The 27,300-nt window shown below is 41.5% G+C and overlaps 1 protein-coding gene across 2 annotated transcripts in view; it reads left to right on the forward strand.

Annotated features, from left to right (window-relative positions):
- Positions 1 to 26,534, forward strand: part of Anapc5 (anaphase promoting complex subunit 5) — a 35,522-nt gene extending 8,988 nt beyond the window's left edge. Inside the window, exons 5-17 of one of the 2 annotated variants that reach the window (XM_008839375.2) lie at positions 1,708 to 1,774; positions 4,767 to 4,868; positions 5,762 to 5,952; positions 9,637 to 9,718; positions 10,387 to 10,476; positions 12,226 to 12,407; positions 13,489 to 13,624; positions 19,521 to 19,595; positions 21,976 to 22,097; positions 23,813 to 23,920; positions 23,996 to 24,143; positions 25,490 to 25,652; positions 26,215 to 26,534. In XM_008839375.2, the coding sequence (XP_008837597.1) occupies positions 1,708 to 1,774; positions 4,767 to 4,868; positions 5,762 to 5,952; positions 9,637 to 9,718; positions 10,387 to 10,476; positions 12,226 to 12,407; positions 13,489 to 13,624; positions 19,521 to 19,595; positions 21,976 to 22,097; positions 23,813 to 23,920; positions 23,996 to 24,143; positions 25,490 to 25,652; positions 26,215 to 26,426 (1,678 nt within the window). In that variant the 3' untranslated portion in view covers positions 26,427 to 26,534. The remainder of the gene's footprint in view (positions 1 to 1,707; positions 1,775 to 4,766; positions 4,869 to 5,761; positions 5,953 to 9,636; positions 9,719 to 10,386; positions 10,477 to 12,225; positions 12,408 to 13,488; positions 13,625 to 19,520; positions 19,596 to 21,975; positions 22,098 to 23,812; positions 23,921 to 23,995; positions 24,144 to 25,489; positions 25,653 to 26,214) is intronic. The other variant, XM_008839376.2, reaches the window with a different exon arrangement.
- The last annotated feature ends 766 nt before the right edge of the window (positions 26,535 to 27,300 follow it).

Consider the following 27,300-nt stretch of genomic DNA (forward strand, 5'->3'; position numbering starts at 1 on the left):
CCTAGTGTCTGCCTTAGCCAGCCATTTCATCTCTGACTTCTTTCTCAGCCTTCTCACTCTCTTCCTTTCTGTTTCTCCAGCAGTCTAGTCCAGTTTCTAATTCAGGTCACCCGAGGTGCTCTTCCCTGGTTTCTTTTTTTTGTTTGTTTTTTTGTCTTTTTGAGACAGGGTCTCCTTGTAGCCCCAGCTGTCCTGGAACTCACTATGTAGACCAGGCTGGCCTCGAACTCACAAGGATTCACCTGCCTCTGCCTCGAGTGCTGGGATTAAAGGTGTGGTATTAACACACCAGATTTGTTTGGTTTTGTTTAATATTTTTTTAAAGACTTTTTTTGTTTGTATTTTATGTGTATGAGTGTTTTGCCTGCGCATATGTAAGTGCACCACCTGTGAGCAGAGCTTGTTTATTTATTTTTGAGAAAGGTCTTATTACATAGCCTAGGCTTGTCTGGAATTACCTATGTAGTCTAGGCTGGCTACCTTACTTATTTATTTCTCTTGCCTTCTCACTCCTTGAGAGTTAAGACTTTTCTGTCTTAATTTCACTACATTGTTTCTTTTGGGGGGGGGTCTTTTTTTAAAAATATTTTATTATTTTTATTTTATGTGTATGGAGTATTGCCTGCATGTAGGTAAGTGCATCCATGTCGTGCAATGCCCTCAGAGGACAGAAGAGGCTGCCTGGAACTGGAGTTGTGCTGGGATTCAAACCCAGGTCTTCTGCAAGAACAGCCAGTGTTCTTAACCACTGAGCCATCTTTCTAGCCCCTTTTTTGGTCTTTTTTAAGACAGAGTCTCCCTGGAACCCCAGCTGGCCTGGAACTCACTATGTAGACCAGGCTGGCCTTGAACTCATAAAGATCTGCCTGCCCCTCCTCCCGGGTGCTGGGATTAAAGGCGTGCGCCACCACGCCCAGCTTCATTGCCTCTATTGTTTAGTGTAGGTCTGACCAAGAGGATGTGTTCTGTATGCGTTGGATGTATGTGCTCCTAAATGCTGAGCCATCTTTCCTTCCCAGAATTTAGAATTTCCTTTTTTTTTTTCAAACTTAAATAAAACTAAGATCATATCACATATGCAGTTTCTGTGTTTATTTTGTTTAAATTATTGTTACAGAAGTATACCTTAGATACTAATACAATGAACCACTGGAAGTCCATAAGTTGATGAGTTAAATATTCTTGTTTTTTGTTTGTTTGTTTGTTTGTTTGTTTGAGACAGGCTGACCTGAACTCACAGAAATCCACCTGCCTCTGCCTCCCCAGTGCTGGGATTAAAGGTGTGCACCACTATGCCTGGCTCCAGAATTTCCTTTTTAAAATACAGAATAATAATATACTGTATGCACATATCACATTTTGCCTTGATAACACTTGTGAATGGATAGTTCAGTTGCTTCTATGTTTTAGCTTTTCTGAATCATGCCATTGTAAACATAGGTCTACAAATATCTACTTGCATCCCTGCTTTCAATACTTTCTGGCAGTGATGGGTTTTTTGTTTGTTTGTTTTGTTTTTTGAGATAGCTTCTTCCTGTATAGTCCAGGATGACCTTGAACTTGCCACCTTCCTATCTCACTTGAGTAGTGGGATTGTAGCCAAGGATCACCATACCTTGCCTTGAACACTTGAAGAATTTACGTGATTTGCAAATACCATTTTTACTCTTGTGTAATTCTTTACTATTTTTTGCTTTCACTTTCCAGAGAAGAGGAGGTATCCTGCAGTGGGCCTCTGTCCCAAAAACAAGCAGAATTTTTTCTTTCTCAGCAGGTATGTTAATTCTGTAACTTATCATGAACTTTTTAAACTCATGTGACATTCTGTGCATGTCCTATCTGTGTACTATTACTGAGTTTATTGCCCTTTACCCTTGCTTCTCTTTTCTTCTCTGGTAGTAACTGTAGCTCTGGGTACTTTCCTCTTTTGTGTGATTTTATTTTTTCTATGAACATTATAATACAGGTGCATTTGATAATGGTATGTGACCAACAGGCCAAACCCTTGACTTCCTTTCCTTTTCTCAACTATTTATTTAGTTTTGCTTTTGTTTTGGATTATTTTATTTTATTTTTTTAAATTTTCTGTGTTTGAGTATTTTGACTGCATGTGGGTAACTGTACACATGTCATGGATTGTCCTTGGAGACCAAAAGAAGGTGTTGGATCCCCTGGAACTGGAGCTACGAATGGTTGTTAGCCACCATGTGGGTGCTGGGAATCGGACCTGGGTCCTCTAGAAGAGCAGTCACTGCTCTTAATCAGTGCTTTTAGCTGCTGAGCCATATCTTTAGCCCCGCTTTGTCATTTTAATATAAAGTAAGCTTTTAATTTTCTATTTTTCTTGCTTTTCTTAATTTTGGTCATAAATGTTCTTCTGGAAAAAAGATCTAATATTTAAATCTTAGCCTGGTGTGATGATTGCACACCTTTAATCCTACCACTCATGAGGAAGAGGTATAGCAGATCTCTGAGTTCAAGGCCAGCCTAGTCTACACAGGAAGTTCTAAGTCAGCCAGGGCTACATAGTAATAACCTATCTTCAAAAAATAAAAATCAAAAAAATTAAAATTTGTGGAAGTAGCTCCATTTGTGAATTTCATACAGAATGGAAAGCCCACATGTATGGTTGGCTAACTACATAGCCCAGCCTTATGGCTATGAGTATTAACTATAAGGAAAAAATACTGGTCAAGTGGATCCTCACTTCACCATCAGAACTTAGTGCAATACAGATGAAGTAAAGGGTTAAATGAAAATGTGCAAAGCTATAATTAAGACTAGAAGGAACTACATGGTAACTTTTAACTGATCTTTGGGTTGGGAAAACCTTTATGAGCTTAAAAGCTGTACAAGAAACCATGTAGGAGATCATCTGCTTGTCATCACATCTCCAACGTAATTAAAAGGCAAACAACAAAATGGGGGAAAGTATTTGCAATAAAGGTGAGTGAAAGACTTAATTTTGCTTTAGAGCTTATTTTCAAAGACCAATGATGAGACAAAAGTTCATAATATTATATGAAAAGAGATAAAAATTTAATATATATATTTAAAGACAGGGTTTCATTGTAGAGCCCTGGCTGGCTTGGATATCTCTCTCTCTCTCTCTTTCTCTCTCAACTGTACTGGCCTTGAACTAATGTGATCCTCCTGCATTCTAAGTTCTGTGATTATAGGCATGGGCTACCATGCTTGGTTTATTTTTATTTATTTATATTTTAAAAAAATATTTTATTTATTTTAAATTTTATGTATATGAGTATATGGCCTGCATGTATGTAAGTGTACCTGTGTTTTGCAATGCCTGCAGAGGTCAAAAGAAGGCATCAGATTCCCTGGAACTGGAGTTCCCAACAGCTGTTAGCTGCCATGTGGGTGCTGGGAATCAATCTCAGGTCCTCTGCAAGAGTAGCCAGTGCTCTTAACTGCTGAGCCATCACTCCAGCCCCTTACTTATTTACTTTTTTTTGAGACATTGTCTCAGTATGTAACCCAGGTTGTTTCTAGAACTCTTGATTCTCTGTTGCTGCCTTGCAAGTGGTAGGATTATATATTTGTACCAGGTTATACCTACCCTATATCTGTAATTACACATATACATCATAAAGTCTAGGATACTGCTATAGCTGGGTGTAGTTACATATACCTTAATCCCAGCAGTGTGGAGGCAGAGGCAGAAGCCTAGTCTGCATATCATATTCCAGGCCAGAGACCCTGCCACAAAAAAAACACTACTGTAACCAAGTATGGTGATACACACCTGTAATCTTAGCATTAGTCATGGTATTATTTCTAGGTGATAGTGTTACAGATTTGCCTTTCCATATTTTGAAGATTTTTGTGATTGTAATGATATAAAGAATTATAAATGGTTCCTGGGCATGGTCACGCCTGTCTTTAATCCCAGCACTCTGGAGGCAGAGGCAGGTGAATCTCTGTGAGGTCAGGGCCAGCCTGGTCTATGTAGTGAATTCCAGGGCAGCTGGGGCTATAGGGAGACCCTGTCTCAAAAAGACCAAAAACAAAAAATAAGTGGTCTCATTTCTAGCCATGCAGCATGCAGCCATGAGACTGAGAGATGGATCCTAAAATAACTTTTGAGGGCACAGGCCTGTTGACCTAATATCTGCCACTAGGCCCTACCTCTTAAAGGTCCCCAGAAGTCCTCAGGACTTCAAACCTAGGTACCAACGTGGGCTTTTAGGAAGACATTGAACATCCAAATCATAGCAGTTTGTTTTTTGTAATTGTTGCTGATTCCACCTATGTAAAATAAAATAGCTAAGCATGGGACAGGGCAGCTGGATACCATAAGGCACTTTGCAAGTACTGGCAATAGAAGGATGAACACATGATCTGTCTGCAAGGAGTTTACAGTTGTGGGAGAGTTCAAATAACAGCTTAAATATAAACTGGCAGATGCTACAAGAAGGGGAACTGCAGATTGCATGTGGGGTTTTGAGACCTCACCTTGCCTAGAAAGTGATAGAAGCAATGGTTGAAGTATAAATTGAAAAGCGCTTAGGTTTGTTAGGCCTGAGTATATGGATGAGGAGTGCTGTTTGGGAGGCTTGATGTTCAGGGGAAGGGAAACATGGTCAAGAGATGAATGCTAGTGTGTTCCATGGCCAATTTAGAATGAGAGGCAGTGAGCTAGGGCTGGCAAGAGAGAAAGAAAACAGCCAGGTGTTGCTAGTTAGTATGTATTTCCCTGTGTTTATTGACCATTTCTTTCTACTGAGTTGTCAACTTTAAATTTTCAGGCTTCTTTGTTAAAGAATGATGAGACTAAAGCCCTCACCCCAGCTTCTTTGCAGAAAGAATTGAACAACTTGTTGAAATTTAATCCTGATTTTGCTGAAGCGGTGAGTCTTATCCAGAATTTGTTGCTGAGTTTGAAATAAAGGCCCAGGCTATTGATTGTTTCAGGTAGTGATATAAATGATGGTCATTTGGTCATTCTAGGTTCTTGAAAGAAATCATTGTTGGCAAGTAACAGCTTAGCCCCAATTGCAGAGCACACCCTGCTCTCCTTGGGCCAGTGGGCTCTGCTGTTGCTGATGTTCTTTTACTCATCATCTCTGATGTAGACTTTGGACAGGCGATGATAGAATGATTAACACAAAAAGTTTGGGGGCTGAAAAGCTCTTTTCTTCCTTTTGTGAATGTTCTTACAATTAAATATCCAATAATTTAACTCCTTATTAGGTCTTTTACTCTGAAAACCTGTTAATAATATTTGAATCTGAAATCAAGCTTTATTCATAGGTCAAAACAGCTCTACTTTGCTTTCTAGTAACTGATTTGCCTTTTAGGAGAAAGGTTTAATTCTGTGATTCAAAACAAAATGTCTAATGAACTTGATAAATTAATTTTCATCGGTCTCACTGTATCTTAAGGGGACATTTGGAATGATTTATTTATAATTTTTACATGAATTCAGGTTTTCTTTAATTCAGTGTTCATTAAATGCCTCAACTTGCTACCCTCCTGTATCACTCATGGGTCCTAACAGCCAGTGATATAGCTCATATATTTAGGATAAATCTGACACAAACACTAATGGAACTCCTGATTTTCATCTGACAAGAACTGTTCCAAGTCAACGTCTTGAATCTCTCTTTTCCTGATTGTAGGGAAAAGACTAAGCTCAAACATGGCCATCTTGTCATAAGGATGGGGGGACATAGAGGTGTTTACAGCCAACAGAGCTCTCAGTAGTCTTACATAAGATACAATCTATTATTTATTATTTTAGCATTACCTCAGCTACTTAAACAACCTCCGTGTCCAAGATGTTTTCAGCTCAACGCACAGTCTCCTTCATTATTTTGACCGCCTGATTCTCACTGGAGCCGAAAGCAAAAGCAACGGGGAAGAAGGCTATGGCCGGAGCCTGAGATATGCTGCTCTGAACCTGGCTGCTCTGCACTGCCGCTTTGGTCACTAGTAAGTTCACAGACTTGTGTCCTTGTGGACATTGAAGACACAGACTCTGCAGTGTTAACTGAAACATGCTTTAAAAAAAATATTAATCAGCCAGGTGTGGTGGTGCACGCCTTTAATCCCAGCACTTGGGAGCCAGAGGCAGGCGGATCTCTGTAAGTTCGAGGCTAGCCTGGTCTACATAGTGAGTTCCAGGTCAGCTGGGGCTACAGGGAGACCCTGTCTCAAAACAACCAAGGAAAAAAAGAAAATATATATATTAATCACTGAGCATGGTTGCACACAACTTTCATCCGAGCACTTGGGAGGCAGAGGCAGGCGAATTTTTGGGTTCTGCCAGCCTGATCTACATAGCAAGTTTCAGGCCAGCTAGGGCTACATAGTGAGACCTTGTCTCAAAAACCAAAACAAAACAAAACAAAAAAAAGTCATACTGGACATGGTGACACATGCCTATAACCCAGCACTCGAGAGTTGGTGGGAGGACAAGTTCAAGTCTAGCCTAGGCTACACATAGCAAGTACCAGGCTAGCCAGAGCTATATAGCAAGACCCTGTCACAAAACAAAACAAAATGTATTTTTTAAGTAAAGAAAGAAACTGGCTTGAAATTCTTTCTCCTAGATTTGTCACTTGCTTCCAGATTGAACCTTTTTGCATAAAATATTGCTTACAAAAAACCTTCTACCTAGTAGTGTGCCCTTTTGTACACTATGTAGTATTGCTGTCTTAGTGCCAGGCCTCTAGTTTCCTGCAAGGCTATTCAGTGGAAAGGAAATTAGGTCATTAGGCCAGGGATTCCCAAAAGGATTTTTTGGAGGTAATAGCTGTAGAAACTGTTTTCATGGAAAACTGTATGGAAAGACTACACAGCTTGCTAAAAGTTAAGTCTGCTTTTAGATGGAGCTCAGATAGCCAGTGAGTGACTCTGGTTTATTTTGTTATGGTAAACACCTATTTTTGTTGTTGTTTGTTTCTGTATTTTGCTTTGTTTTGAGAAAAGATCTCCTTATAGTCCAAGCTCGCCTGGAACTGGCTCTGTAATCCACACTGACCTTGATCTCACAGAGATTTACCTGCCTCTGCCTCCTGAATGTCAGCAATCAGCATTTTTTTAAAACCCCTCTTTCAGTGCTGGGCATGGAGTTCAGGACCTCTTGAATGCTTGGCAAATGCTTTCTTATTGAGCAAGGCCTCCAGCTACAAAGACCTTCTTTTATTATTATTTTTTCAATTTTTATTTTATGTATATGAGTGTATTGCTTGTATGTAGGTAAGTGCACCTGTGTCATGCAATGCCTGAGGAGGTCAAAAGAGGGCATCAGATTCTCTGGAACTGGAGTTATAGACAGTTGTTAGCTGCCATGTGGGTTCTGGGTTTCGAACCCAGGTCCTCTGTAAGAGCAGTCAGTGCTCTTAACTGCTGAGGCATCTCTCCAGCCCAAGACCTTTCTTTTTTGTTAGATTGTTTATTTTTAGAAACAGGGTCTCTTGTATCCCAGCCGACCGTCACCTTGCTATATGTTCAAGAATGGCTTTGAATTTCTTATCCTTTTGCCTCTGTCTCCTAATTGCTGGTCTTAACAGTTGTTTGCTACCAAATGTAGGATTTACCACTTGTGTGGTAGAGATTGAACCCTGGGCTTTGTGCATGCTAGGTAAGCACTCTGCCAACTGAGCTTGTACCTTAGCCCCAGTTATCCTGAAAATTTTGATAGATGTTTGTGGAACATATATTATATATCAGGCACTATGCTAGGAAATATGGAAGTGAAAAATGGAGGAAAACATCCTGTATGGAGCGTATTGTGGCATGGAGGAGTAAATGGTAGTACTAAAATATAATTTTAGTATTTTCAGCTAGTGCTAGATCAGAAGGGCTAGAGAGTGGTGATAGAGAATGCCATTGTTTCATAAGGAGCATTGTTACTCCAGGTTTATGCACAGAACACTAACTTCCCTTGGCTATTTAAATGTTAAGGTTAGTCCTGCTTGAGGTCTGCTAACTTAAATTTGAACACAGATTTAAGGGACTTAAATGTTGAGTGTTCTGTATGTATATTTGGAGGACATGTTCACATCACCGAGAAGAGCAAGTGTCAGGATTCTGACTTAGGAGCTTATGGTATGTTTGAGCAACGTGCATCATGGTCTGAGAAATGAGGAGTAGATGAGCATATCATCAGAGACGGGTCAGAGAGGTCCAGGCATTTAGTCATGGAGACCAGGTAAGAACTTTGACATTCAGTTGAAGAGATAGTGGAGACCATTTGCTTCTGCTTTGAAAACTAAGTAGATATCTAAGTCCATTTCAGATATTATTAGTTTGCCTCTTGGTTTTTTTTGAAGCAGAGTCTCATGTCCTCAGCCTGGTCCTGAACTCAAAATATAGCTAAGACTGGCCCTGTACTCCTGATCTTCTTGCCTCTGCCTCCCAAGTGCAGGATTACAAGCATGTACCACCACGCCAAGCCTCTTGCTCTTTTGCTGAAAACTTTTGTCAGAAAATTTTCTAAATAGCCTTTCCTAAAAGATTTGCTTGACTTTCTTGAAGTTTCTGTGCTGACAATCCATCTTTTCTTCCTACCTGGAAAAATGTGATCTCTTAAGTCCTGTTTTACCATATTCTTCATACAGCTCCCTCAATGCTCCTCTCCTGAGCAGAGCACTGTGCAACTCTCAGCTGTATAATGGAGCTGTCTTAACTGATGCCTCTGAGAGACCTGTGTGTTCTTTCTGCTCCGAGTTCACCATCTAGTGCATTACATGATTCCTAGCACTGAAAGCACTTTCATTTGAAAGAAATACAAAATAGGTAAAAATGTATCTGTTTTCTTTATTTGAAGAAATAAGCATTAAGAAATTCAACACTCCCCAATTAAAATTTTTCCTGTGAGACTATTGCTAATGTTGGAAGAAACTTCATTGTGTAAAGTTTTCCTTAAGCGAGGGCATTGGTAAAACTTTTGTTCTGTGACATGCTGTTGGGAACCCAGAACTTAAGGCATGACCTGTGATGTGATAAAGCAGTTAAATCAAATGGACACTGGTGAAGTAAAGAGAAGTTAGCACATAGTAGTATCTAATGAAACATTGCAAAGTAGAGTACAGATAGCATTTCTGACGTATTTTCAGGGGTGATAGCTCAGCAGGCTAGAGAGTAGCTAGCTGTCTGGACTGCTGTGGACACCGAGAGGTTGGGGGAGACAGTCCAGATTTTCAGTGAGGGGCAGAAGGGAAGATGGATGGTGCATGAGCAGGAAAAGAAAATACCAGAAGTAGGACTCTTCAGACCACTTCTGAAAACTGATCTTGAAAAATATGATAAAATAAATGTATATAGTGATTTTTTTTTCAAATATTGCAGAAGAGAATAAAATGAAAAGTAAAATATTAGTCTTCTCATTGCCTTTCTCCTTAGCAGTGGACAACTGAAATAAATGCTTTAGGAGCAGAGAGCAAAGCTATTCCTTCATTTTCTTTTAGAAAGGTCCTGCCCCTTGTCTACACTGTGGATGTTTCCTGCTCGTAGGGCTGGGGTGGCCTCTGAGAAAAGCAGTCCATAAATAGTTAGAGCTGCAGCCCAGAGACCTGCTCTTGGATGACTACGTGCAGATGACTTCCTGCTATTGATGCTTGCTCATGTTTGTGTTTATTAATGGGATATTAATGTTTAGTCTGTCATTAGTCAACAGGCAGAGCTCGCCCTGCAGGAGGCAATTAGGATTGCCCAGGAGTCCAACGATCACGTGTGTCTGCAGCACTGTTTGGTGAGGCCGTCCTCTGGTCTTGGGATTTTGCTCACGGGTTGAGTTGGCCTCCAGAAGGCCCTGTTTTAATCAGGTTGCTTTGCAATTGGAACAAAGGTCCTTAGCAGTAAAGAGAAATTACTTAGAGACATGGGGATTCTCAAAGGGCCCCATAGTCATTTGTCTTTCTTAATTCATGGCATTTATTCTGCTTGGGGGGGGCATTTTCTATTATAAATTTTAATGAAGCTATCACTGTGAAAAAATGTTAACTATTGCATTTGACATTGACATTAATGAAAAGATACGTCTGCTTAGTAACTTGGTGAGCTGTTGATGTGTCAAAGCCTAATCATCAAGTCACAGTGCAGTACAGAAGCCACTCGACAGTCACCTGTGAATCTCATATCAATTAAGTGCCAAATGGGAGCTTTATGCTTCTTTCCGAATTGCCCGCCACTCATGGCCACCAGAGGAGAAGCAGATCAACAGCTTGTTTATTTCAGTCTGGCTTTAATAAAGGTTTTAATATGCTTGACAGGTTTCATTTACAGTCATAATTCATGAGAAAATGTTTTAGAGGATTTATCTTGTCCCTTTTAAATTCTTTCTTATGTCCACGTTGATGTTTCATGGAACCTTTGCTATTGCCATTGTTATGATACATTTTGATGGTTCTCTCTTGCCAGAGCTGGCTTTATGTGCTGGGGCAGAAGAGAGCCGATAGCTATGTTCTGCTGGAGCATTCTGTGAAGAAAGCAGTACATTTTGGGTTACCGGTAAGGCTCATCTTTCTGTGAGATTGTTTAAATAAGTGGTGTTGAGCCTTTGTCTCTTCTTCCACCCACCTTTTCATGAACCAGTGATAGACTTTAGAGTGGATATTTCCATGTGTGGTTTCATTCTTGGTTGTTTCCTATGACTTTAATTATTAATCAAACCACTAAATTCTGTTGGGTAGGTTTCTCTCTGTTCTCTTTATCCTAATAACATCTGTGACAGCTCCACTTACCAATTTAATAAGAGATATTTGTTCAATTTATTGAGCAACATTTACTACATATTCACTTAGAAAATTTGTAGGAAAGGCTTTTTCTTTTTTCTTTTTTTCTCTTTTTCAGTGCTGGAGATAGAACCAAGGGCCTCACACATGCTAGGCAATTGCTCTACCACTGAACTACATCTCCAGTCCTGGGAAGGCTTAATTTTAAACCAGGGATTGGCAAACTTGACAGCCTGTGAGCCAAATCTGGTGCTCTGCCTGCCTATGTATGGCTTTCAGCTAAGAAGGGTTTTACAGTTTTAATGGTTGGAGGTGGGGGAGAAGCAACAAAGAAATAGAAACCAAATGTGGCTTGCCAAACCTAAACCTATTGTCTAACCTTTTATACAATGTTTGCTGATCCTTGTTTTAAACAGTATACAAAGCTAGGCCCCAGAAAGCCTGATGAGAAGGTTTGTTCTCATTCTGGATGACAAGGCAAGGCCCGAGCTGTAATCTCAGTGACATACACAGAGGTCATTGAGAGGGCATGGACTATATACAGAAAGTAGTAATAAACTGTTGGGAGTCTAGATTACTATTTGAAGAACTGCATTCTGTCTCAGAAACATGTTAAGCCGGGCATGGTGGCGCACGCCTTTAATCCCAGCACTTGGGAGGCAGAGACAGGCGGATCTCTGTGAGTTTGAGGCCAGCCTGGTCTACGTAGTGGGTTCCAGGCCAGCGGGGCTACAGGGAGACCCTTTCTGAAAAAGAAAAAAAAGAAAAGAAAATCTGCTAAGAACTTGACTCTAGACCTTGAGACTGCTTAAGCTCTCTCAGAAACTTTGCAACAAAATTCAGTAAAATTTAACCAAATTATCTATAACAATGCAATGCATATATTTGTTAAATCTGTAAATTATCTGTGTGATTCCCTTCTGGGACAAGAAACTTACATGTACAGAATTGAAGTGGCTCTTTGAAATAAATGAGACTGCTTAAATGTACTTTTTATTATTGATTTAAGCTTCCTTTTTTAGTTGAGCTTTTTCCCTTGAGGATTATACCAGAAGTTAAAAGAAGATAATTTGTTGTTCATGACAGGCATCCTTTTTTTGATCTCCTGTTATCTAATGTGCCCGGCACTGTTTGATATATTCTTTCATTGTAATCCTTACCACAATTCTTTATGATAGGTTTGATGCCCATTTTACAGATGAGGAAGCTGAGGCTTAGCTAAGAAGCTAAGTGACTGGCCCTAAGTCACACAGTAAGTAGCAGAGGCAGTGTCTTAAGTCCAGGTTCACCTAATGCCAAAGCCCTGGCTCTTTGCTGTGTACCCTCTGCTTCTCTTTCAGCCCTAGTGTTTCAGGAACACATCTCACATGGGTCAGGGTTGAGGTCAGGTTGTAGGTACTTTCCTTTTAAGTAGAGCTATCACTGTGCATGTGCTGAAATGTGAAATCCACCACATTTCTGAAGAGCAAAACAAATTCTGTCATGTAATCTCTATCTTGGGTCGTGGGTATATCTGTCCCCTTAGTACCTCGCCTCCCTGGGAATACAGTCCCTTGTTCAACAGAGAGCTTTTGCTGGGAAGACGGCCAACAAACTGATGGATGCCCTAAAGGACTCTGACCTCCTGCACTGGAAACATAGCCTGTCGGAGCTCATTGATATCAGCATTGCACAGAAAACTGCCATCTGGAGGCTGTACGGCCGCAGGTAGGTCTCAAGCCAAACTGCCACGGCCACAGAGGTTGACACCTTTAGAGATAAGCAGGAGTTAGCAAACTGATCCTGAGCAAGGTTCCCCCCTTTGAATGTTGTTCATACAGGGGATTAGAGAAAATGCTTCGTCATCTGAAAACATTTTGAAGTCTGCACGGACTTAGCAAAGTCATTTCCCATGCCATTGTTTACTCTTCCCAGCTGTTTACTCTTCCCAGCTGTTTTGTGTATAACTAACTGGTGGGTGATCTCTGATCTGGTTCTGATCTTCCCAAGATCATGAAAGTAACCAGTGACCATCTGGGACTCAAATCCAGATCACTTGACCCTGAATACTAAGCGCCTCTGTCTTAAGATGAGAGACTCTCTTCTGTTCGCATGCTGCATGGCCATCCTTGTGCAAGTTGAGCATCCTTCGTTCCCTACAACTGTGTAGAGAGAATTGCTTTTTGATTACCCAAGGTGTTTTCTCAGAAATACTTCCAGCCTTGTGTCTGCTTTCCATAGCCACCTTTAGTTTGGAAGTAAACTTCTGAACCAGATTTTCTCCTGGAGCCCTGTCACTATTTCACTCCTCTCCTAGACAGTCTACTATTTCTAGGAATTCAGTAATGAAAGGAAGTGCCTCTTTACCAGTCTTGTTTTTGTATTTCAGATAATTTTTTGGCACGGTGTGCTCTGAAACAGCTGCCGACACTGGCCACTGCCTGCATTGCCAGAGCAGCCGGTGCCAGGATGGCATCGGGTCTGAATTTACCCGTGAAACCTAATTAATATACTGTGACCTCAGGGAACGTCGTGGGTGGGGAGGTGGGGGGAGTGGGGAACTGGGAGCTTAGTGCTCCCAGTTAGTTATGTAATAACCATTCTGTGCTTCCTTGGGGCCTACATACCCAGGACACTTCTCTGCTCTCCTTGGCCTGAGGAGAGCTGGCATGGGGAGGAGTTGCTACCACACGTCTAGAGCCCAAGAATTAACTTCCCTGCATTTCCACTGAGGATAACTATAGGGTATGGCTCAGGGGCAGCCTGGGTCTGCTGCCTAAAGGGAAACCTGTCCCCTCTCCTCACCCAGCACCATGGCACTGCAGCAAGCCCAGATGTTGCTGAGCATGAACAGCCTGGAGTCGGTGAATGTGGGCGTGCAGCAGAACAACACAGAGTCCTTTGCCGTTGCTCTCTGCCACCTTGCAGAGCTACATGCAGAACAGGTAGGCAGGTTGTGTTAGTTAGCTTTCTTTTGCTATGCAAAATTAATTCCCGAGAATTTTAATTTTAATTTCCTCTTAAAAGGAGGAAAGGTTTATTTTGGCTCATGATTTCACAGGTCCCAGTTCACTTGTTTTGGGCCTGTAGGGGCACAGTATATCACAGCAGGTGGATAAGGCAGTAGGTCTGTTCACCTCATGGTGTCCAGGAAACAAAGAAAAGGGCTGGGGAATCCCAGCATTGCCTTCGAGGACATGCCCCAAATGACTAATGTCCACCAGGCCCCACCTCCTAAATGTTCCACCACCTCCTAGTGGCACCACACATGGGTAAGTATTGGATGTGTTTTGGATGGGTTTTGTTGGTACAGATGGCTAAAGAGTGAAATCTCCTTGAGGAGTTAGTATAAATGTGGATTATGCAGTTTGTCGAACTTAGGATCTTTTTCTGTTCTGTTGTTCTGTTCTCTTCTGAGACAGGGTCTCTCTGTAGCCCCAGCTGATCTGGAACTCATGTAAACAAGGTTGGCTTCAATCTCACAGCAGTCTGCTTGCCTCTGCCTCCAGAGTGCTGGATTAAATGCCCGGCAAACTTGAGCTCTCTTAACATCAGTGAAGGGGATTAGAAGTCAGCTACTTGCATTTAACAAATGGGAAAAGAATAATTGTAACTGAAATTAGTAGAGGTATGCATGTGTGTATAGGGGAGGGGAGAGTATAATAAATAGGTAAAATAGTGATAACTAAAGTTGGTTCACATTGTGCCTGTGCTTGGTGGATTTATTTTATTTTATTATTTGATATGTATAAGTATAATGCCTGCATGTATATAAATCACTATATGCATGTAGAGCCTGTAGAGGCCAAAATAAGTTGTTGGATTCCCTGGAACTGGAGTTAAGGACAGGTATTAGGCATCATGTGGGTGCTGGGCACTGTACCAGGGTCCTCTGGAAGAGCAGCCAATGCTCTTAACTGCTGAGCCATCTCTCCAGTCCCTGTGTTTGGTGTTTTATGTTTGTTATCTTACAGAATCCTTCAGTAGCCTCATGAGCTCAGCCTTATTTTAGTCTTGTTCTACAGAACAAGAACCTGAGAAGCTGAGGTCCAGGGAATTCAATTTCTACTCACTAGTACATATCAGTAAGGTCTCCAATCCATGTCCAGTTGACCCCAAACAAAGGCAGTGGGAATTGGATATAACTTTGACTTCTAGGCCACAAATTTTACAAGTTCTTGTTTTATAGGATTAAAGTCTTTTATTTTATTTTATTTTATTTTTTGTCTTTTTGAGATAGGGTCTCCATGTAGCCTTAGCTGGCCTGGAACTGGCTGTGTAGACCAGCCTGGCTAAAATCTCATGGAAATCCACCTGCCTCTGCCTTGAGTTCTGGGATTAAAGGTGTATGTCACCATGCCCAGTGCTGTTTTTTTTTTTTTTAATTTTTTTTCTTTTAATTTTTATTTTTTTTATTTTTTGTGTACATGTGTTTTGCCTGCATGTACATAAGTGCACCCGTGTCAGACAATGCCCACGGAGGACAGAAGAGGCTATCGGATCCCCTGGAACTGGAGTTACAGACAGTTGTTAGCAGCCATGTGGGTGCTGGGATTCGAACCTAGGTCTTCTGTAAGAACAGTCAGTGTTCTTAACTGCTGAGCCATCTCTCCAGCCCCTTAAATTTTTATTTACTTATTATTTTAATGTGTATGTTGTATTCCTATGTGAGTTTATGTGTACCATGTGTGTGCAGGAGCCCACAGAAGGCAAACAAGGGCATAGGATCTCCTAAAACAGGATTTTCAGGTGGTAGTAAGCTGCTGTGTGGGTGCTGAGAACTGAACCTGAGTCCTTTGCAAGAGCAACAAGTGCTTTTAACCTCTGAGGCATCTCCAGCTGTCAGGTTTTCAATTACACAGATTGGGCTAGCATCTCTGACATTAGGCCTGGTCATCCGTAGAGAGGCAGGTTTCTTACAGGTCTCTGTTTACTCTCTTCCCTTATGTCTGCTTTTGGAACTGGGTTCCAAATAAACCAACTGCTGCCCTGTGTTTCGTGGCATGGCAGTGCTGGAGTAAGCCTATGAGGGGTGTACTTAGGGACCTTCTGCAATCCAAAGAAATCCAAAGAAAATGGAGCAAGGTTTTTGTTTTGTTTTGTTTTGTTTTATAAGATCATCAGCCACTCTCACTTCTGACTAATCTGGCATCATCTTGTATCATTTCTCTCTGAACCTCAGAAACGGCAGGTCCTGGTGGGATTGTTTGAGGAGGACAAATACAGTGTGTGTAACTGCTCTCTTGACTTGATCTCAAGGTTTGGCATCCCACTGCAGTAGTTGCCCAACTCCCTGTGGCGGTCATGAAGATAATGGGCAAAATTGACCTGTTAAAATCATGGAAGAAAAATGATTGTCCTTTGTTTTAATTCAATCTGAAGTTTCACTTCAGATAAAAGCTCAGTTGTGCTCTAACTGTTCTTCATTGTGCAGTACTTAGCAAAAACATTGGAGCAACTTGAAAAGCTTTAGACTAGGTAAGAAAAAGAAAATCTCCGGGCGTGGTGGCGCACGCCTTTAACCTCAGCACTCAGGAGGCAGAGGCAGGCAGATCTCTGTGAGTTCAAGGCCAGCCTGGTCTACATAGTGAGTTCCAGGACAGCTGCAGTTACAGGGAGACCCTGTCTCAAAAAGACCAAAAAAAAAAAGAAAGAAAGAAAAAGAAAATCCCCGCAGGACATGAATGTAAGAAAGACGTGAGTATGCGTCACAAAACAGTATGTGTAAAGAGAGAGAGAATCTCAGTTGTCATTGAAATTAAATTCAAGACAGCTGGCAAGATGGCTGCTTAGTCTGACAAGCTGAGTTTGATCCCTTCCATATGGTGGAAGGAGGAGCAGACTCCTACAAGTTATCTCTATAACCTACAAATTGTCTCCTAACCCTCAAGTGTGCGTGTGAGCACACACACACACACACACACACAGTATAAATAAATGAATAAATAAATAAATGAAAATGCTAATTTCAATCATCAAATTAGGCACAAGTGCTCAAGTATTAGATAAGAAGGGCGGAGAGTGCTGGTATGAAGTACTTGGCACATTTCCTGAGGATAATTTTAGTAATTCACATTGAAGAGCTTAAAAGTGCTTTTCATTTCACCTTCTAACCCCCCCCAAATAATTAGACACATAGGTATGCAGAGGTATATGTACCAAGATACTCAATGTGGTATTTATTTTTAATATTTTATTATTATTTTTATTTTATGTGTATGAGTGTATTCCCTGCATGTAGGTAAATGCACCAATGTTGTACAATGCCCGCGGAGGACAGAAGAGGCTGTCAGATCCCCTGGCATTGGAGTTACGGACAGTTGTTAGCTGCCATGTGGGTGCTGGGAATCTAACCCGGGTCTTCTGCAAGAATAGTCATTGTTCTTAACCACTGAGCCATCTCTCCAGCCCCTCAACACAGTATTTATAAGATGGAAATAATTGGAAACAACCAGAATACCCAAAACTAGGTTATTTTGGTGATTATAATTTGTTTATCTAATAAAACATGCTAATACAGATTTTATATTTATTGTCACTGGAAAGATTGAAACACTCAAAAAAATATATATATATATTATGCTAAGTACGATGGTGCATGTCTTTAATCCCAGTGTTCTGGAAACAGGCAGATTTCTGTGAATTCAAGAAACAGGAGTTTCAGGTGAGCCAGAGTGACATAGTAATACCCTGTCTCAAAATAAATTTTTATTGCTGTTTTACTATGTAATCTAACAGTATTATACATAATTTACAAAAATAATATGCATGGTAAAAGAAAGGAGCCAGGGGCTCCTCCCAAGCCCATCTGACCCCTGAGGAACAGATCTTCAAAAGACCTTAAGAGTAAAAATAGATTGGTTTATCTGGGCCAATTGTAGGGTCTTAAACACCCAAAAGGAAAGCATAACCAAAGATTAAAGGGGCCAATATAATTTTTTAAGAGTCCATGTGTATAGCTAAAGGCTACACAACAAGAAACAATGCCAGACAGGAGATACCTTCCTTTCAGTTATTGGCCAGGCTGGCCCAAAAGACTCCCAGACAGTAACCCAGCATGAACTGGGAAAATGAACAGCAGACCCCAATCTTATCTAAAGGAATATTGGCAACTGATTGCTGCTGGATGAGGAACAGCTGATTTTCTTAAAACAAGGATTCTAGATAGGCTGACTAGATTCAGCAGATGGACAAACACGGGAATGGCTGGGGGTGCTCACAACACAGTGGACAGTAATAGGGATGACAGTATGTGGGCTCCAGTGGGGCAGGGGAGGCTATGGGAGGGTGCCATCTGGGAAGTGGGTATATAGATGAATAAGATTGATTGAGATGTTCTGTATGATGTACACACAAAAAAACAAATTAAAAAAATGACATTTGAAAATAAAACGTACAGTTATTTTTTGAATATTTGTATATTTACATTTATATGCATACAGGAAGCCAGAAGGAAATTTGTCCATGATTATCTTGAGGAATGTTTACATGTAACTTGTCTGTTTGTTTGAGATGGGTCTTACCGTATCCCTGGCTGCCCTGGGGCTCACCAAGTAGATCAAGCTGGCCTTGAACTTACAACTAGCCTCTTGTCTCTGCATCCGAAGTATTGGCATTACAGACATGAGCAACTATGCCTGCTGCAATTTGCCTTCTCTTATTGTAAGTTCCTCACTACTGCATGGAAAGAACTGTGCTTATATGTATAACTCAGAGCTGTTTTTAAGCCAAGCATGATGATATACATGTGAGTACAGCACTTGGAGGTAGACGCAAGAGGAGCAGGAATTCAAGGCCAGGTTCATCTACATAGAGAGTTCCAGGCCCATCTGGGCTACAGTGAGACCCTGTCTTTGAAAAGGAAACAAAAATAATTAAAAAAAATATATACACAAGGCTGGAGAGATGGCTCAGTGGTTTAGAGCACTGACTGTTCTTGCAGAGAATCCGGTTTTGATTCCCAGCACCCACATGGCGACTGACAACTGTCCTGTAACTCCAGTTCCAGAGGAATCCAGGGCCTTCTGACCTCTGAGGGCACTGCACATGCACTTACATATGTGCAGGCAATACACTCATGCATATAAAATTAAAATAACCAACAACACACATACACACAGACAAAATTCATTAGAACATTTCTTTTTATTTTTGGTCTGTTTGAGATAGGGACTCTCTGTAGCCCCAGCTGTCCTGGAACTTACTATGCAGACCAGGCTGGCCTTGAACTCACAGAGATCCGACTACCTCTGCCTCCCAAGTGCTGGGATTTAAATGCATGCGCGACCACTCCTGGCCTAGAACATTTCTTTCAAAGGTACTTTAAATCAGGCATGGTAGTACATGCCTTTGATCCCAGCACTGGGGAGGCAGAGGTTGGTGGATCTCTGTGAGTTCAAGGCCAGCCTGGTCTACATAGTGAATGCCAGACCAGCTGGGGGTACAGGGAGACCCTGTCTCAAAAAGACGAAAAAAAAAAAAGAAAGAAAATGTACTTTATGGGGCTGCAGAGATGTTTCGGTGGTTAAGAACACTGGTTGTTCTTGCAGAAGACCCGAGTTCAAATCCTAGCACCCACATGGCAGCTAACAACTCTCTGTTGTTAGCCTCTTCTGACTTCCGTGGGCATTGCAGGACACAGGTGCACTTATCTACATGCAGGCAATACATGCATACACATAAAATTTTTTTAAAAAAGTACTTTGACATTCAGTTGTCTCTGTCCAGTGTCTTCCAGCTTACTACATCAAGAGCTGGGTAGGTTATGTGAACCTTCTGGATGTGTGACCAGGTGTGGCTTCAGCATCGTTGTGTCAATCAAATCACGACTTTCTATTTTAGGGCTGTTTCGCTGCTGCTTCTGAAGTATTAAAGCACCTGAGGGAACGGTTTCCACCCAATACTCAGCATGCCCAGGTAATCTGCCTTTCTCATGTCACTGGATTTATTTCTGAAAAGAGTGCTTTTTACTATAATATAAAGTAAGATTTTTAAAAAGTATTTTATTTATTTTATGCATATGAATATATTGCCTGCATGTATGTAAGTGCAATGTCTATGGAGGTCAGAAGAGGGCATTGGATTCCCCTGGAACTAGAATTATGGATGGTTATTAGCCACCATATGGATGCTGGGAATTGAACTCGGGTCCTCTGCAAGAGCAGCCAGTACTCTAAACTGTTGAGCCATCTCTCCAGCCCCTAAAGTAGGGTGTTTTTTTTTTTTTTTTTTTTTTTTGAGATAGGGTCACATGTGTCTCAGGCTGTTTTCCAAAATCTGTATCTAGCTAACAATAACAATGAACTTCTAATCCTCTTGCCTCCCCCTCACAAGTGCTGTGGTTAGTCATATGCTCCCACACTGGTTTATGTTGTGCTTAGAATGAAACCCAAGGTTTTGCGCATGCTTGACAAGTATTCTTCCAGTTTCCCTAGATCCCCAGTCCTAAAGTGGGAATATTTTAGAGTCTTCTCTCAGAAAAATATTAAGCTACAAAGGAAGTTGTGCTAAGTATAGAGTAGAGCACCTGCCAGCCATGCATAAGGCCCTGGCTTCCATGCCCAGCACTGCAAAAAAATAGGGGAAAAGGATGTATACAGCATGATACTATTTATTTACAGTGTTTAATAACATGGTTTGTGGGGCTGGAGAGGAGAGCATATACTGTTCTTACAGAGGACCTGAGTTCATTTCCCATCATCTATGCCAGGGGGCTCACATCTGCCTATAACTCCAGTTTCAGAGGATCAGACATCTTCTGGATTCCATGGACTTTTGGTCTTTTTTGAGACAGGGTCTCCCTGTAGCCCCAGCTGGCCTGGAACTCGCTATGTAGACCAGGCTGGCCTTGAACTCACAGAAACCTACCTGCTTCTGTCTCCTGAGTGCTGAGATTAAAGGTGTGCACCACCACTTCTGGCCACACATAATTTTAAAAGTAATAAAAATAAATATTTTAAAACATATGTCTTGGGCTGGAAAGATGGCTCAGCGGTTAAGAACACTGGCTGTTCTTGAAGAAGACCCGGATTTGAATCCCAGCACCCACATGGCAGCTAACAACTGTCCATAAGTCCAGTTCCAGGGGATCCGACAGCCTCTTCTGTCCTCCACGGGCATTACACAACATGGGTGCACTTACCTACATGCAGGCAATACACGCATACACATAAAGTAAAAATAATAAATTAAATATTAAACACAAAAAAAAATATGTTTAGGCTGGGGATGGTAGAATACTTGTCTAGCAGGCACAAGACCTTAGGTTTCATTCCAAGAACAACATAAACCAGTGTGGTAAGACAGGAGGATCCAAAGTTCAAAGTTGGGCTGTTGATGACTTAGTGATTGAGAGCACTTGCTAAACTTGTACTGGACTCTGGTTCAGTTCCTGGCACCCACATGTGTCTACAACTATCTCTTTAGCTCCAGTGCCAGGGGAGCTAATGCGTTCTTCTGGCCTCCTGGAGCATCAGGCATACACAAGATGTACATACATATATACAGACAAAACACTCATAACATTTTTAAAAATCTCTAAAATATTCAGTCATTCTCAAATATATAGACATACACAAGACCCTGTCTCAAAAACGAAAAACAGCCTTATTCTATATATTGTTTGAAGATAAGTGTTATAAAAGCATAGGAAAACATGAAGAGGAATGGCAAATAACAAAGCAAGTAAGTGCTTTAGTGTGGAAGAAGGGAAATAGAATTTGCTAAGAACTTAGATTGAATTTAATCAGAGTTTAATGAATCTAAGACAGTCTAAAGCAATGCTCAGTGTGAGTTGGTAAAGTTGACTTATTTTGCTCTGTGTGCTGCTTTTTTCTGTCTTCAAAACAGGGTCTCACTGTGTATGTATGTAGCTCAGGCTGGCCTTAGACCCTTGATTGTCCTGCCTCACTTTCTCAAGTGTGGAAATTACAAGTGTTTGCCACCACACTTGGCTTTTCTTGGCCTTTTTTTTTTTTTTTTTTTGATCTTTTTGAGACAGGGTCTCCCTGTAGCCCCAACTGTCCTGGAACTCACTATGTAGACCAGGCTGGCCTTGAACTTACAGAGATCCACTTGCCTCTGCCTCCCAAGTGCTGAGATTAAAGGCGTGGGCCACCGCACCCAGCTTTTCTTGGCTTTTATACATGTTTGAAGCATTAAAATTTTTTTTTTAATCTCAGTCAAGTGCGTGTGAATTGTTAGGATATTTACTAGGCCAGATGATATACTTTGATATTGCCATTGAACAATAATGTGAACATTTTCCTTTTTGTATTTAATTCTTTTTTCTTATTAGTTATGGATGCTGTGTGATCAAAAAATACAGTTTGACAGAGCAATGAATGATGGCAAATTCCATTTGGCTGATTCACTTGTTACAGGGATCACCGCTCTTAATGGCATAGAAGGTGTATATAGGTAAGAAACTTGGAAAACGGTAACCATAAAGCAGAACAATTAAAAAAAAATCTTCTATGTATGTGTGTATATTTGATGTGTGTGTACAGTTGTACAGTGCGGTGGTATATAAGCACAGCAATCAGGACAACTCTGGGTTGGTCCTCACCTCCACCTTGAGACAGGGTCTTTCCTGTTCCCTGCTGCATATGCCAGGCTAGCTGGCCTGGGAGCTTCCAGAGATACTCCTATTTAGCTTCCCATCTCCCTGGTAATATTACAGATGCCTCTGCTACTGTGTTCAGCTTTTACATGGGTTCTGGGGATCCAAATTCAGGTCGTCAGGCTTGAATGTCAAGTGCTTCCCCTGTTGAGCCAACCCCTTACTCCAAAATAATTTCTAATGCTTTATTTTTGCTGTATCTTTGTTTTGTGTGTACATTAATTTATTTACTTTTGGCATTAGCTGAAAAAGCCAAAGTTTTTTTTTCTGTTTATTATAGGAGATAAGAAAATAGATAACCAAAGTGAAGGAAATAAGTATCTCCTAGAGATACTAACCAAGATTCTGATAGCTGTAACACAGGACATTTAATTGTTTATTTATTTTTATTTTTTAAATATTTTATTATTTTTATTTTATGTGTATGAGGGTATTGCTGCATGTATGTGAGTGCACCCGTGTCGTGCAATGCTGCGGAGGTGAGAAAGAGAGCTTTGGAGTCCCCTGGTACTGGAGTTAAGGATGGTTCATAGCCATGTGGGTGCTGGGAACTGAACCCAGGTTCTCTGCAAGAGCATTTGGTGCTCTTAACTGCTGAGCCATCTCTCCAGCCCCTATTTATTCATTTTTATTTTATGTGTATGAGTGTTTTGCCTGCAAGTAAGTGTACCACATGCGTGCAATGCCCACAGAGGCCAGAAAAGGGTATCGGAACTCCTAGAACTGGAGTTATGGACAGTTGTTAGCTGCCATATGGATGTTGGGAACTGAACCCAGATCCTCTGCAAAAGCAACAAGTATTCTTAACTGCTGAGCCAGCTCCATAACACAAGACTTAAATTTTTTAATTTTTAATTATATTTTATTTATTATTGTGTGTGTGCGACAGTACACATGTGGATGTCAGAGGAAAACTTAGAGAAAGTCAGTTCTCTCCTCCCATCATGTGGGTCTAGGGAATCAAACTCAGGTCATCAGGATTGGTGATAAGCACCTATACCTATTGAACCATCTTGTTGGCCCAATACTAGACTTTTCTTGCATACGTATATGCATCCATGTTATACACATTTTTAGGGAGCTTTTTTTTTTTTTTTTTTTTTTGGTCTTTTTGAGACAGGGTCTCCTTGTAGCCCTAGCTGTCCTGGAGCTCACTATGTAAACCAGGCTGGCCTTGAACTCACAGAGATCCACCTGCCTCTGCCTGCCAAGTGCTGGGATTAAAGGCATGTGCCACCATGCCCGGCGTTTTTGTTTTTTTTAAGACAAGGTCTCATAGCTCAGGCTGGCCTCAAACTTGCTAAGTAGCTGAGGATGGCTTTGGACCTCTTGTCTCCACCTCCCAAATGCTGGTATTATAGGTGTGCACCATCACACCTGGCTTTGTACTGGGATTAAAGTTTTTCCCCTTGGGAAGATAGCGTCTAGCTAAAGAAATAGACTCTTGACCCCAAGATGGTTATAGTTGGAACACTTGCAAACTAACTACTGGTGTTTATTTTGATTGTTTCAGAAAAGCAGTTGTACTACAAGCTCAGAACCAAATGACAGAGGCACACAAAATTTTACAGAAATTGTTGACATATTGTCAAAAATTAAAGAACACAGAAATGGTTATCAGGTAAGAGGTCTCTCGTGTATCTCGCAGGGATGTGGTTGTGGATATTTTCATCCTGTTTTTTTTCTTTGGGGTCAGTGTCCTCCTGTCGGTGGCAGAGCTCTACTGGCGATCATCCTCCCCAACCATTGCGATGCCCGTACTCCTAGAGGCTCTGGCCCTCTCCAAAGAGTACCGGTTACAGTACTTGGCCTCTGAAACTGTACTGAACTTGGCTTATGCCCAGGTAAGTGAATCTGTGATTTTCTGTGGGGGAATATGGGAATGAGGGTATGTGCATGTTTATATTATATATATGTGAATGCACATGTGTGCATGTGTATGTGGAGGCTAAACAGGAGATGTCCACCTTGTTTTGGATTTCTTTCTATTTTTATTTTGTTATTATTATTATTAATTAATATTTTATGTGTATGAGTGTATTATCTACATGTATATAAGTGCACCTGTGTCCTGCAGTGCCCTCAGAGGTCAAAAGAGGGCGTTAGATCCCCTGGAACTGGAGTTATAGATGGTTGTTAGCTGCTATGTGGGTGCTGGGAATTGAATCTGGGTCCTCTGTAAAAGCAGCCAGTGCTTTTAACCACTGAGCCATCACCCTAGCCCTCTTTCTGTTTTTTAAAAGTGTCTCACTATGTATCCTTTACTTGCTTGGAACTTGCAGTGTAGACCAGGCTCTGCCTCCTGAGTACTAGGATTAAAGGTGTGCACCACTACACTCAATGGACTTTCTGTTTTTTCTTCTTCTCCTCCCTCCTCCTCCCTCCCTCCCCCCCCCTCCTACTCCTCTTCCTTTTCTTTTTTTTTTTTTTAAATGAGGTCTGTACGAAAACCTAGCATTTGGTAGTTATACTAGGATGGCTGCCCAGTGAAACTCAGGGACCTTCTTGTTTCTACCTTCTAATCAGTTGGATTACAGGGTTGGTGCTGGGGATTAAACTCAGGTTCTCATGCTTCTGTGGCAAGCACTTTACCAACTGGATCATCTTCCCAGATCCTAACCTGTTTTCTGTTTTATTTTATTTTGATCTTTTTTTTTTTGAGATGGGGTCTCTTTATAGCCCTAGCCGGCCTGGAACTCTCTATGTAGAACAGGCTAGCCTTGAAATCACAGACATTCGCCTGCCTCTGCCTCCCAAGTGCTGGGGAGCCAGGGTTTCCCTATATCCCTAGCTGACCTTAAACTCAGAGATCTGCCTGCCTCTGCCTCCTGAATGCTATTATTTTTCTTTAATCTTTAAGTTTTGTGTGTACGAGTGTTTTGTGCCATGTGTGTACTTAATACAGAAGTCAGAAGAGGGCATTGGATCCCCCTGGAACTGGAGTTACAGATGTTTATGAGCCACTATGTGGGTGCTGGGGACTGAACCTAGGGGTTCTCTGCAAGAGTAGCAAGTGCTCTTAACCACTGAACCATCTTACCACCCCAACATGCTATTTTTTTCAGAGTGCATTTCCAGAGAATATGAGCCAGAGATAGCCATTCTGGAGAAAATAGACAGAACCCAAGCCCTTTGTGGTATTGGGCACAGGACATAGGCAGTATATGATGCTCTGCCATTTCTTTTTCAGCTCATCCTTGGAATCCCAGAACAGGCCTTAACCCTCCTCCACATGGCCATTGAGCCTATCTTGGCAGATGGGGCTATCCTGGACAAAGGTCGTGCTATGTTCTTAGTGGCTAAGTGCCAGGTAGCTTCAGCAGCTTCCTATGACCCAGCAAAGAAAGCAGAAGGTAGGAAGCCATTGAACATTGTTGGGCAATGCTAGTTCAGAAGCATCTACAGTTTAGGACTCAAAAAGGAAAAGACATTAAATTGGGACATCATTTAAGTTCTGAGTATTCTCAGATACATGTTAAAATTCATGTGGCATTTAAACTTTTACATGCTTAGTTGGCAGGAGGGTTGGGGGAAAATGATTGGTTATTGTAGTACCATAGAACCAGATATCCAGCTAAGGATGAGAATTGGAGTTACTCATTTTATTTTTTTAAAGTTTCTACTTTTTTCGGGGGGTAGGGGTGCCACAGCATGCACGTGGAAGTCAGAGGATGACTTATGGTAATATGTTCTACCATGTCGGCACCAGGGATTGAATTTAAGTTGTAGGCTTGGTAGCAAGCACCTTTACCTGCTGAGCCATCTCGCCAGCCCTGGAGCTCTAATTTTAAAGCCTTACCTTAGTGGTGATGAGTTTTCATATTTTAAAGAATGGAGAATATAGGAATATCTGGTTAAGTCTAGATCAAGCTTTGAAAACTGAAGTAGTAAATGTTGATTTCTCCCAACTATCAGCTCTGGAGGCTGCCATTGAGAACCTCAATGAAGCCAAGAATTACTTTGCAAAAGTGGACTGTAGAGAAAGAATACGGGATGTTGCTTACTTCCAGGCCAGACTATACCACGCTTTGGGGAAGACGCAGGAGAGGAACCGATGTGCCATGCTCTTCCGGCAGTTACATCAGGAGTTGCCCTCCCATGGGGTGCCCTTGATTAACCATCTCTAGAGAAGACATCCCAGCTATTTGGAGATCTTACTTTGGACTTGTTCCTTCCTGTACTTAAATGGCAGATCTGTAACACACTATCTTATCAATAAATTGTGTTCTGGTTGGTTTTGTCTGAGATGTTTTTCCTGGGTAGAATTGCCATTGGTTTTGTAAGAATTGTGTGTGCACCCTCTTCAGAAATCTTTATGACTGGATGTGAAGGCACATGCCTTTAATCCCAGCACCATGGGGGAGTCAGAGGCAGGTAGATTTCTGAGTTGGTCTACATAGGGAGTTCTAGGCTAGCCAGGGCAACATAGAGAGACCCTGCCATTACAAAACAAAACAAAAAAAATCAGGCTAGGCATGGTTGCTCATGCCTTTAATCCCAGCACTTGAAAGGCTGAGGAAGGATGATTGCTATAAGTTCTAGGCCAGCCTGGGCTACATAGCAAGATTTCAAAAACAAAAGGGACCTAGAGAGAGCTCAGCTGTTAAGAGCTCTACTGCTTTTCCAGAGGACCAGGATTTTGTGAAAGAAATGAAAGGACTGGGGAGATGGCAAGTGTGAGGATTCTCAGATCCCACATAGAGCCAGGTAGGTACGACTACCTGCCTATAATCCTGGCATTCAGAAGGCTGAGATGGGGTCCCCATCACTGAGCCCCTGCTTCAGCAAGAGACCCTGCTTCAGTAAAGTGGAGAGTAATGAAAACACCCAGGATCAACCTCTGCCTTCCCACATGTACACATCTGCCTGTGCATCCTTACACGTGTGCCCAAATGTGAGCACAACACACAACATGCCATTTAAGGGACTGGCGAGGTGGCTCAGCAGCTAAGAGCCCTGGCTGCTCTTGCAGAGGACCTGGGTTCAATTCCCAGTGCCCAC

Source organism: Nannospalax galili, unplaced genomic scaffold, assembly GCF_000622305.1.
Source record: "Nannospalax galili isolate Female #2095 unplaced genomic scaffold, S.galili_v1.0 scaffold218, whole genome shotgun sequence".
Lineage (NCBI taxonomy): Eukaryota > Metazoa > Chordata > Mammalia > Rodentia > Spalacidae > Nannospalax > Nannospalax galili.